Here is a 13,493-nt window from a genome sequence, read left to right as displayed (position 1 = left end):
ACCTGTTCGCGGGCACAGCTAGTTTCCGTGTAGTACAAGTCAAGCGTTTGAGAGTAAAGTTAGTCAATAAAGTGATTTACTCGTGTTATTTGTAACAGTATTCATTGTAATTTTAATATTCTTGTTAGTGTTGTATGTATTTAGCTGCATCAACTAGGCGTATTTTCAATGTCATGTTTTAAGAAGATACTGTGAGACAGAAACGGATATAATTTGTGTACTAAATGTCTCATTAACGCATGGTCAGTCTTGCAAGAAGTGTATTTAAATGGATATGCACCGAAGTTGGGAAGTTCCCTATTGTTTAATTATGTTAAAATATGTAACCGTAAAAATTTGGGACACACCCGTTCTTTATTTTATTATATTGTGTTTTATCGCACTTTTTCCATTCAGAATGTTAATATTGAAATGAACGCAAAAACAATCACGACAACATTATCTTATAATAGTCTAATGTGTTGCTTTAATTAGTTAGACATTGAAATGGATATACCTTAAGTCAAATTTACAAAAATGTCCCATATTACTCAAATTCACCCTATTTTTTCTCGATAGAAAGCAGAAAGGTCATGTAATTTCTTCAAATTACCACATTTTCCAGATTTCATCTCTTATAAACTGCTGGACACGCTTAAAGAGATAGTTAACTCAAAAAAGGACATTTACTCACAGTTTACCTTTCCATAAGTGGTCCAAAGCTTTCTTTTTACACAAAAGAAGATATTTTAAAGAAAGCTATAAAACTTTAGCCTATTTATCGACTTCCAAAAACAAATTTGTTTCCATCCCACATATAGTTTGGGTCACAAAGTAAATTATATGTATATATTTCACTTTTATTTGTTTATTTCTATTTATATGTGCACATAAGTTGTATTTAAATAGCTTGAATGCATTTATAGTAAAAATGCAGCTGAACTGTCCGTGCGAACTTACTATAAATGCAGTTAAGTCATTTAAATACAGCATATATATATATATATATATATATATATATATATATATATATATATATATATATATATATATAGATAGATAGATAGATATAGATATATAGAAATAGAAATAAACAAATAAAAAAGAAATATATACAATTATATATATATATATATATATATATATATATATATATATATATATATATATATATATATATATATATATATATATATATATATATAGTCTTTCCAATTTCCATTGTATTTGTGACCCAAACTTAACTTCCATTAGTGGTTCCAAACCTTAAAAGAAGATGTTTTGAAGAAAGCTAAAGAACTGTGGCCTAACCATTGACCAAATATGTGACCATCGCACATATAGTTTGGGTCACAAAGTACCTTATATAGAAATATTTCACTTTTATTTGTTTATTTCTATTAAAATGTGCGCATAAGTTGTTTTTAAATAACTTAAAGGAATTTATAGCGAAAATGCAGCTGAACTGTTCAGCGCAAACTCACTATAAATGCAGTTAAGTCATTTGAATACAACTTATATACATATATAAATAGAAATAAACATATATAAGTGAAATATATATGATAAATATAAACAGTGTTCCCAACTTCCATAGCATTTGTGACCCAGACTTTTTGTGGGATGGTCACATTTGTTGTGATTTTCAAAATCAGGGCTATTACATCAAATATAGATTTAACATTGGTATAGTGTTATCTAAAAGAAGACAAAAAACCATCAGGATACACCGACATTATCTTATCCTTATAGAAAGCAGAAAGGTCATGTAATTTTTCTATATTCGACACATTTTGCAGATTCAGTCTCTTATAAACCGTGCTGGACACACTTCAAGGGATAGTTCACCCAAAAATAAACATTTACTCACTGTTTACCCTTACATAAGTGGTTCCAAAACTTAAAAGAAGATATTTTGAAGAAAGCTAGAAAACTGTAGCCTAATTATTGACTTCCAAAAGCAAATATGTGACCATCGCACATATAGTTTGGGTTACAAAGTAAATTATATGTTTATATTTCACTTTTATTTGTTTATTTCTATTTATATGTGTGTATGTAAGTTGTATTTAAATGACTTAAATGCATTTATAGTGAAAATGCAGCTGAACTGTTCAGCGCAAACTCAATATAAATGCATTTAAGTCATTTAAATACTATTTATACACACATATAAATAGAAATAAACATAAAAAGTGAAACATAAACAAGTCTTTGCGATTTTCATAGGGTTTGTGACTCAAACTATTTGTGGGATGGTCACCATCCCACATGTAGTTTGGATCACAAATACTATGGATGTCAATGGTTACCGGTTTTCAGCATTTTTCAAAAGATCTTCTTTTGAGTTCAGTAGAAGAAGCAAACTCTTAAAGATTGAAAACAGTGACAGGGTTCAACGCCAAGGATTTTTCCTAATGGCCCAATTGGACCAGTGGTTCAGATTTTTACCTGCCCTGCCAAAATTTTTACTGGCCCCAAAAAAAAAAAAAAAATTTAATTAATTAATTAAAAAGTTAATTGCTATTTCTTAGCCACATTTATTAAATAATATGTCACAAAATATTGTCTGTGAATCTAGAATTCAAATATTTGAAAAATATTAAAATATTTAGCAGTAAAATATAGAGTATGACTTAAAAGTGACGGCAAACTAAGCAAAACATCCCTTCATTTTTTTCGTCGTGTTGTACTCATGTAAATGTTTCCACAAAGTTAGAAGCAGACGTTTTCTTTTAGCCTCATAATTTAGTGTTAACGGTTATGTTGACGTCTAATAAAATTTAGTGACAAGGCAGCACTGCCCCGATCGGGCCAGTAAGGATTCTGTCTACTGTCCCGAGCATCCCTCATGCTGGCCCCGGGCCATTGGGCAGTCCTTATTGTTGAACCCTGAGTGAGTAAATGTTGCATGGCTGCAATTTTTGGGTGAACTATTCCTTTAAACATAAACAATATAATTATTATCAGTCTTATAATTGCTACATCTGTCTCTCTCACTCTGCAGGTTCTGTCGCATAACCTGTGCACCATACTGAAGATCCCTCATAACACTTCAGCCCTGGAGGAGCACTTTAAAGATGACGACGAAGGACCGGTGTCAACGCAAGGGTACATGCCCTACCTGAACACCTTCATACTTAGTAAGGTAAAAACTAAATACGCAGTTTCTTCTCAAATCACAGTTGTATATAACCTGTTCTATTAGGATGGTGATAATGGCGTGATGTTTTTGTAATAAAAGAAAATCCCTTTAGATACACTCACCGGCCACTTTATTAGGTACACCTTACCAATACGAGTTGGACCTGCTTTTGCTTTCAGAGATGCCTTAATCCTTTATGGCATAGATTCATCAAGGTACTGGAAATAATCCTTAGGGATTTTGGTTCATATTGACATGATAGCGTCTCGGAGTTGCTGCAGATTTGTCGGCTGCACAATTATGATGTGAATCTCCCGTTCCACAACATCCCAAAGGTGCTCTATTACAGTGTTTCTCAACTGGTGGGGACATTTTCAGTGGGTCACGGAGTGTATGGTCAATAAAAACAACAAAAGTTCATTTTTTTTTAAAACTTTTTTTGGCTTATACCGGACTTTTGGTCATATTCTGGTCATATTCTGGAACAATAGGATATATGGTAACTGTTCACAGTTTATTAGTGTCTATTATTTAATTCATCTTGTACTATATTAGTTAAATGTTTAGTTTATGTCTAGTGTGTGTCATATTTTTGTTTTTAAATTGCACATTGGAGTATGGGAGAAACGCAATTTCAGTCTGCTGTGTAATGTACTGTTGCATGGTTTGATTGACAATAAAGTTGACTTGACTTGACTTTTGTTTTGAAATACGTGCGCGACAACCGTACTGTTTAACATGTGAAATTTAATTTAACTATTGCAACAAATATGTCAACGCGCAAGTACGACCCCGAATATGTAAAGTATGCATATATCTATTGACGACAAAAAAGACTTAAAGCCTTAGTATCATATGTAGTGAGGTGCTCTCATAAGAGAGCATGAAACCTTCTAAATTTAAACGACATTTAGAAACCAGAAAACATGTTTTATTAAAAGTTTATTATTAACAGTATTTGTCATTTTTACTTTGTAATATTTCTATAAAATGATCCATTATGTTAAATTACTGCAATAAAATATTGTTTATTTGTGAGTCTTGGTAAATTTGTTATGATGTATCTGTCACTACTTGTTTATGTTAACAAATAAATACAAATTAAGTATAATTCCTAAAATTGTATTATAGTTCCTAAAAAATTGGGTCGCGGCTTGATGACCATGTAAAAATGTGGGTCCCATGGCCAGAACCCCTGCTCTATTGGATTGAGATATGATGACTGTGAACGCCATTTGAGTACAGTGAACTCATTGTCATGTGCAAGTAACCAGTCTGAGATGATTCACGCTTTATGACATGGCACATTATCCTGCTGGAATTAGCCATCAGAAGATGGGTGCACTGTGGTCATAAAGCAATGAACATGTTCAGCAACAATACTCAGGTAGGCTGTGGTGTTGACACGATGCTCAATTGGTACTAATGGGCCCAAAGTGTGGCAAGAATATATCCCCCACACCATTACACCACCTCCACCAGCTTGAACTGTTGATACAAAGCAGGATGGATCCATGCTTTCATGATGTTAATGCCAAATTCTGACCCCTTCACTCGAATGTTGCAGAAGAAATCGAGCCTGTGTGAATTGTAGCCTCAGTTTCCTGTTCTTAGCTGACATTAGTGGTACCCAATGTGGTCTTTTGCTGCTGTAGCCCATCCGCCTCAAGGTTTATCAGGTTGTGCATTCAGAGATGCTCTTCTGCAAACCTCTTCTGTAACGAGTGGTTATTTGAGTTGCTGTTGCCTTTCTATCAGCTGGAACCAGTCTGGCCATTCTCCTCTGACCTCTGGCATCAACAAGGCATTTGCGCCCACAGAACTTCCCCTCACTGGATATTTTGTCTTTTTCTGACCATTGTCTATAAACCCTAGAGATGGTTGTGCGTGAAAATCCCAGTAGATCAGCAGTTTCTGAAATACTCAGACCAGCCCGTCTGGCACCAACAACCATGCCACATTCAAAGTCACTTAAATCACCTTTTCTTCCCCATTCTGATGCTCGGCTTAAACTGCAACAGATCGTCTTGACCATGTCTACATGAATGCATTGAGTTGCAGCCATGTGATTGGCTTATTAGAAATTTGCTTTAACGAGCAATCGGACAGTGTACCTAATAAAGTGGCCGGTGAGTGTATTTCACGAAATTAAAACATGCGAAACGATATATCACTCTCAAAAGACAAGCAGAATCTTTTTTTTAAATTACACTGTAACTAAAAATATTCGTAAATTAGCAGTTTTACATATTTTGTGATTCATGTTTTTATTTTTCCTCATTTATATATGCGTTTGAATTGCATTACGGGACCTTGATCTTTCAAAAGAGTGACTTTTATGAACATTTTTAATAGTTTAAAGTGAAATATTGTCTGGGTTGGTGTCGTGTATTATGCTACAAAAATTATGTAATAAACTGCCAGAACATTTTCTGTTATTTTACAGACTTATTTCTCTCTCTATAAAGTTTTTATAATGTAATATATTATTTAAAACTACTAAAATGTCAATAAAAGTCACTTTGTTAAAGAGTAGAGTTGTAATTTTTAACACCAAAAGTCGACAGAGCAGAGATCAACGTCCCATTATGGAATTCACAATTATAAACTTGTGAATCACAAAATGTTCATTAACAGTGCAGATGATTTTCATTTCCTCTAGAATAAGGTTACACAGTATTTCTCATGACTCGTATAGGGAGGTCATTTTATTTTTATATATGTCTGCTTTTCGGTTCCATGTGTACAAGGTCCTGTCTACCAATTAAGTAGGTCAAAATAATATTGACAAATAATACACTGTCACTATGCATGCCAGAACAGCATTTGGGAATGTCACTTCATAAGGAAACTTGTATGACGTATGATATTGTATGATGTTTTGATTGGCAAGTACTCACACATGGCATAGATGCTATGTGCATGTAACACACACACACACACACACTAGGGATGGGAAGATTAACCGATATGTATCGATACGCGGTTATGCGCGTTCACGATGCGAGTGCATCGGTTGAGCAGCAGAGGATGAATGAAATTTTGGAAGCAAATCGAGATGCATCGGTTTTTGCGAGATGCATCGATTTTTCCGAGATACAGCTTATATTTTTAATATAGAATGTATTTTTTATTTATTAACAAGTGTTGTCAACCTGTTTTTGGCGCATAATTTAATCGACCTACATAAAGTAAGCCTTAGCAACGGATTTGCGGATGTGCACACACTACAACTCAGTGTATCAGGTGTGCGGATGAAGCTAGTGGTGCGCCCTCAGAAAGCGCGAGAAGCAAAACAAACATTTTATTCCCCACTGAGTTTTAAATCTAAAGTATGGCAAGCAACATTATGGATTTAAGGATGGACGACATGACAGGACAGATGCAATTTGCAAAATGTGCCGCGCATCTGTAAAATACGCGGGCAGTATGACTAATCTGAAATCTCACTTGAAGCGGCGCCACGGTGTTGTTGTGAAAGCATCTTCCAGTGTTTCTGCATCCCCGGCTTTCGCACTGCTTCAACCAGCTCCAAAAGTGGTGAGAAAAGCATTGAAAGTTTTTTTTTCCATGCGCAACAGTTCTGCTCGCTCTACGCCAATAACGAATGCTATTGCATTGTTCATCTGCAAAGATATTCAGCCTAGTGTCACGGAGAACGAAGGTTTTAAACACCTCCTCCTGTTAATTTTTATTTAATTATAATAATAATAATATTAATAATAATAATGATAAAAATAATTGGGTGTCACAGTGGCACAGTGGGTAGTTTGACCACCTCACAGCAAGAAGATTGCTGGTTTGTTATATTTTTATTAGCCTGTTGTTTACAGTGACAGTGATGTTTCAAAGCAGCATAACACTGCTAGTTCACGACCTTAAGTTTTGAATAATCAGTGGCAAAATATATCTTTGTAAAACTTGTTTTCATAGTTGAAAAGTTAAATCACAATTCTTGTTGTGCAATGCTAATTTTATTTATGTTGAAAGAGTGCAAATATATACATATTTTTTTAATATATATTGCACTTATACATTCTGTTTATCTTGAAAATACTTAAATAATATGTGCTATATGTTCTAAAATGGCCCTCTACTGTAAACTGACACTCTGGCTCTGAGAGAAAAGCCAGTTTGTAAAAAAAAGTCTTGGTTTTGCTTGGTTAATAAATAATCAAACTCATTCAATGGCACAGCATCCTCTTTCACATAATCTCATAAACTTGATCTAATTAGTTAGTGCTGAAATATCGCATCGTATCGTGATATGGGTGTGAATCGTATCGTGTTGCATCGCAATATGTCACAAATGTATCGCTAATATATCGGATCGTATTCTTTGTATCGAGATGCGTATCGGATCGGCATTATAGCTTAGATGCCCAACCCTAACACACACACACACACACACACACACACACACACACACACACACACACACACACACACACACACACACACACACACACACACACACACACACACACACACACACACACACACACACACACACACACACACACACACACACACACACACACACGTGTGACATCATTTGATTTTTGTTTTTCAAAACAAACTCACATTTTTGTATTTGACACAGACACGATATAAACACTACCTGTATGTATGAACTCATGAGAGTCATACATAATATAATTTTTTTTCCATTGCAACATGACTTTATATTCTATACCAGGGGTGCCGCTGGGCAGGGGAAAGTTAGGATGGTTCTAAGGGCCCATGCCATTTTGGGGCCCCCAGAGATACTATTAGGGAACCACCATGCTCTTCACTTTTCGCGACACCCACAAAATGTTGCCATAGGACCCGTACCGGCTAGTAGCGCCCCTGTTCTATACTCTTCTTTATTTTTGTTAAGACAGTGGTTCTCAAACTTTTTTCATCAAGTACCACCTCAGAAAACAATTGTCCTTCTAAGTACCACCATAATGAACAGTATTGAAATACAGTTGCGTAGTAGGCCCAGTAAAGCTGCGAAAATGTGGCAGATTAACTACTATTATTAAGGAAATTAATATTATCAGCCATATTAAACATTATAAATAGTTTGAACATTAACACTGTACTGTGCTTATATGTAAAAAACAAACAAAATAAAATATCAATGTTTAAAAATAAAATGTGCTTTTAAAAGTTCTTTAAAAATGGTAGGCTACTGTTCTTAAAAAAAAAAAAAAAAAAGTGTTACCCTATAGTGTGCTATTCATCAAAACCTGGAGATGCTCCTTGGACCCCATAAATATAGGCTATATGTCTTAATATTCATATTTGATTATGTTTGATATATTTTGAAATATATGTTACATGCACATATGAAATATTGGATTTCTCTGTGTACCACTAGAAGGAAGCCCGCGTACCACTAGTGGTACACGTACCAGTTTGAGAACCACTGTGCTAAGAGACAAGACTTTTTTCTAAGCAAAGTCAGACCTTACTGTCCTAATTAAATCATTAACAATCAAATATTTTGTTTTGGTAAAATAAGTGTAATCTAGAGGCATTTGCCTTTCATATAAGCCACTTCTGATACCAAATGATCAACTAGAAGTCAAGTTATATATAAAGGAAAGAGCGAAATGATTTAATCGGGATGAGCTCAGACATTTTCAGTTCAGACTGAAGTGTATTCCAGGTTGAGGGGGCGTTATGACTATAAGCTCGCTTCCTTTTTTCAGTTGTAACTCGGGGAACAGACAAATGATAAAATTCACTTGAACATAGAGCATAGTGGCTTTTTGACCTATGAAGAAGGGAACACACTGTAGGTATAAAGGTGCCAGACCAAGAAGAGCCTTGTAGAACAGTTATTGGGTGTACTTTCTTACATTCAAAGAAAGCCACTTAGCTTGTGCATACAATAGTGGCATTGTTTTCTGAACTTGACCCTGAAAACCATTTCCAAAAAAGTGTTTAGGGGTCCCTAAAATGCTGTTTTTTGTACTGAACTGTAGTTGAAAAAAAATGCATTGAAATTGATATATTATTATATTTACAGTTTGTCCAAATTATTAGCCCTTCTGTGAATTTCTTTCAAAACTGTGGAAATTTTCACAGTATTTCTTATAATATTTTTTCTTCTGGAGAAAGTCGTATTTGTTTTATTTTGGCTAGGATAAAGGCAGTTCTTTTATTTCATGAAACCATTTTAGGGTCAAAAATATTAGCCTCCATAAGCAATATTTGCTTTTGATAGTCTACAGAACAAACCTAATTATCCTAACCTGCCTAATAACCCTAAATACCTAGTTAAGCCTTTAAATGTCACTTTAAGCTGAACAGTAGTGTCTTGAAAAAAGATCTACCAAAATATTATTTACTGTCATTATGGCAAAGATAAAATAAATTAATGATTAGGAACGAGTTATTAAAACTATTATGTTTTGAAATTTGTTAAAAAAATCTCTCTGTCAAGGGCGAGGCAGTGGCGCAGTAGGTAGTGCTGTCGCCTCACAGCAAGAAGGTCGCTTGTTCGAACCTCGGCTCAGTTGGCGTTTCTGTGTGGCGTTTGCATGTTCTCCCTGCCTTCGCGTGGGTTTCCTCCGGGTGCACTGGTTTCCCCCACAGTCCAAAGACATGCGGTACAGGTGAATTGGGTAGGCTAAATTGTCCGTAGTGTGTGTGAATGTGTGTGTGGATGTGAAATGGGTTGCGGCTGGAAAAAACTTGATGGATAAGTTAGCGGTTCATTCCACTGTGGCAACCCCGGATTAATAAAGGGACTAAGCCGACATGAAAAGTAATCTCTCTGTTAAGCAGAAACTGGGGGAAAAATAAACAGGGGGCTAATAATTCTATCTTCAAAATATAAAAAATAAACACCGCCTTGCTAAAACTATTATGCTGATTATAATTTTATTTAATTTTCATATTAAATAATAATAATAAAAAAAAACACTTTTGACAATGAAGTGCTAAAATGTCTGTAGGGAAGTTAATGTGCTGTCACGTATGATTCACTGGTGCATGAGACTTGTTACTCACATATTGATATTTATTTCTGTCTCTTCATAAAAATGAACCTTTAATTAGACCTTTGTGACACTTTAAAATTTCATAGAGTGAAGTTAGAAAATAGCTTACAGTAGAAACTTCTTTTTGAATTCAACTAAAAATACTTTGGGTTGTCTTGTTACTTGGTTTGCTGTCTGTTGACACTTAAGTATTTTAGCTGTGGGACACACACACACACACACACACACACACACACACACACACACACACACACACACACACACACACACACACACACACACACACACATGCATACCCTGTAAAAAATGCTCTTCCACACAGTTCCTTGTTGTTGTCCAAACAAAAATAGATTAAGTTTACTTAATTAGTTAACTTCATTCATTCATTTTCTTAGTCCCTTTATTAATCAGGGGTGTCCACAGCGGAATGAACCGCCAACTCATCCAGCATATATTTTAGGCAGCGGATGCCCTTCCAGCTGCAACCCATTACTAGGAAACATCTACACACACTCATTCACACACATACACTACGGACAATTCGCCTATAGTGCATGTCTTAAGATTGTACGGGAAACCGGAGCACCTGGAGGAACCCACGCGAACACAGGGAGAACATGCAAACTCCACTCAGAAATACCAACTGACAACTGTCCACAGTCAGAGGAATGCTGGAGGGGTTGCGGGAATGTGGGCAATCACGCACATATATTTTGGGAGTGTCCGAAGATACTTGCATTTTGGCAAGGGGTAAAGATTGAGATCATGAAAATTATGCAGATAGATCTACCTTTTACTCCCCTGTTTTTCTTGCTTGAAGGGATACCCCAGGATATATATAATAAAAACCAGAGATATATACTACATATACTTTTACTAAGTGCAAGAAAGACCATAACAATAAATTGGATGAAGCCACACCCTCCAACAATTGTACAGTGGATAGAAAAACTTGAATCTACACTTGAAGTCAGAATTTTTAGCCCCCTTCAATTTTTTTGCTTCTTTTTTAATTATTTCCCAAATGATGTTTAACAGAGCAAGGACATTTTCACAGTATGTCTGATAATATTTTTTCTTTTGGGAAAAGTCTTATTTGTTTTATTTCGGCTAGAACAAAAGCAGTTTTACATTTTTTTAAACACCATTTTAAGGTCAATATTATTAGCCCCTTTAAGCTATATATTTTTTCTCGATAGTCTACAGAACAAACCATCGTTATGCAATGACTTGCCTAATTACCCTAACCAGCCTAGTTAACCTAATTAACCTAGTTAAGCCTTTAAATGTCTCTAAGCTGTATAGAAGTGTCTTGAAAAATATCAAGTCAAATATTATTTACTGTCATCATGACAAAAATAAAATAAATCAGTTATTAGAGATGAGTTATTAAAACTATTATGTTTAGAAATGTGTTGAAAAAAAATCTTCTCACCGTTAACAGAAATTGGTCAAAAAATAAACAAGCGGTCTAATAGTTCAGGGGGACTATTAATTCTGACTTTAACTGTATATATATAGAATGAAGTATATGACTGCTCAACTTCAACTAAAACTTTTAAACAAAGATGGGCACCTGTTATGTTGTATCTGAATAGGACATAGTTTTTTTAGCTTTTCTTTTCAACTGAAAATATTGTATGTTTTTTTTTTATTAGTTTTTTTGTAATTTATATTTATTTACATCTGCGGCTACTGTCGTTTTTTTTTTCTTTTAATAATTGCTGCTGTCACTGAATATTCTGTTCTGTAAAATGTTTTAATGCATAAAATTAAAGTAAAAAAAAAAAAAAGAAATGCCAACTGTGGCTGTGTGGCGATCATGCTACCCACTGCGCTGCCGTGTCACATTAGCTAATTTTTTTGAAATTTAAGTGGATTGAACATAAAACAATTAAGTTGTCCCCCCCCCCCAAAAAAAAAACTCAAGTATTGTGTTGATTCGACCTATTTTAAATGAGTAGTTTGAAGAAGCAGCAAAAATAATTATTTTGAGTGTATACTCGTTTAAAATGAGCTAAAACAACACATTCTTGAGTTTTCTTTGGGACAGCTTATATTTTTGTGTTCAATCCACTTAAATTTGTAAAAACGAATAAGTTAACTCAATTCCTTCATGTTGTCTCAACACAAATTGATTGTGTGGACTTTTCTGCTTTTCCAAACAACTTATTTAAAATGAGCTGAAACAACACAATTCTTCATAAATCCTCCTATAGGGCCTGAGTGTTTATATACGTGGACAGCACATTTTTAGCTCTTAAGTGGCTAATTAAAATACTTTTATGAATGTTTATATTTTGTTACAGACATACGGTGTCATCCTGCAACTGTTTTGCAGCATATGAATTGTCCCAAACCCTATTTGTAACTTTACAAAATGGGAAAAAAAATTTAGTTTTTACTATCTGATAGTCAAAGCAAATAAAAAAAATAAAATAAAATAAATAAATCTATGTTAAATTTGCATTTTACATTCGGACCACGAGTCCACAAATATGGTCATCATTTTTCTCTAAAAGTACATCATATCAAAAGATGATACTTAGGTTTTTATTCTAATTAGGTACTGTGGCGAGGCAGAGGGAAAACACATACACAGCGACGTTGGGTTACAAACAAGTCCCCGAAGGGTGCTTTATTTACAAAGTGAATACGTGAAATACGGTGCTCTTCTAGGGGTAGGTGCTCCGGGGAGAAGGTGAAGTAGAGTGAGAGTTCGGGTGCTGGATCGATCACGAGCTGGAGTCCGCTGTGGGAAAGAGACAGAGAGACACATGTGTTAGCACAGGGAGTCGTGTCAGAATGAAGCTCGTCTTCCTCGTGTGTGGGGCTGGCTTATATGTGTCTCCTCTTGATTAGCTCCAGCTGAGATCGATCCAGTGCTGATGATGTGCCAGCTGGGGTAAATCCTAGACCAGGTCGACGTGGCATTGGTATACTCGCTACAGTGCCAATAAGCCCAAATAACAAAGAGAAATAAATAATGTATGTAAAAAAAACACCTTGGGCCTTAAGAGGATATTTTTTGGGACAACTTAATTGTTTTATGTTCAATCCACTTAAATTTGTACAAACAATTAAGTGAACTTAATCGTTTTGTTTTGGGACAACATAAAGAAATAAAGGTCTTTGCACACTGAAGTCTGAAATTTCCGTATGCATTTTTTTCATATTTAAATGCAAAACATTCGTTACGTAAACAATCCTTGCCTACTGAGTCCGATGCGTATTTATGGGGTATATGCAGAAGCATGCTAATAGGTCTTTTAATTTGCCAGTAACCTAGGTTAATCGCTTCCGGCGAATTGATCCGGTGCGTTTAAGGTCTGTTTTCTTTAAAAATCAGCGATCTCCACTAGCTGAGTGAT

The 13,493-nt window shown here is 35.0% G+C and overlaps 1 protein-coding gene across 1 annotated transcript in view; it reads left to right on the top strand.

Annotated features, from left to right (window-relative positions):
* Nucleotides 1-13,493, top strand: part of swap70a (switching B cell complex subunit SWAP70a) — a 32,761-nt gene that overhangs the window by 227 nt on the left and 19,041 nt on the right. Inside the window, exon 2 of the mRNA NM_001362396.1 lies at nt 2,987-3,127. Within this exon, the coding sequence (NP_001349325.1) occupies nt 2,987-3,127 (141 nt within the window). The remainder of the gene's footprint in view (nt 1-2,986; nt 3,128-13,493) is intronic.

The sequence above is a fragment of the Danio rerio genome, chromosome 7 (genome assembly GCF_052040795.2).
Source record: "Danio rerio strain M-AB ecotype USA chromosome 7, GRCz13ab, whole genome shotgun sequence".
Taxonomy (NCBI): domain Eukaryota; kingdom Metazoa; phylum Chordata; class Actinopteri; order Cypriniformes; family Danionidae; genus Danio; species Danio rerio.
Note: the sequence above shows the minus strand (reverse complement) of the source record. Positions and strands in the feature narration are given on the sequence as shown.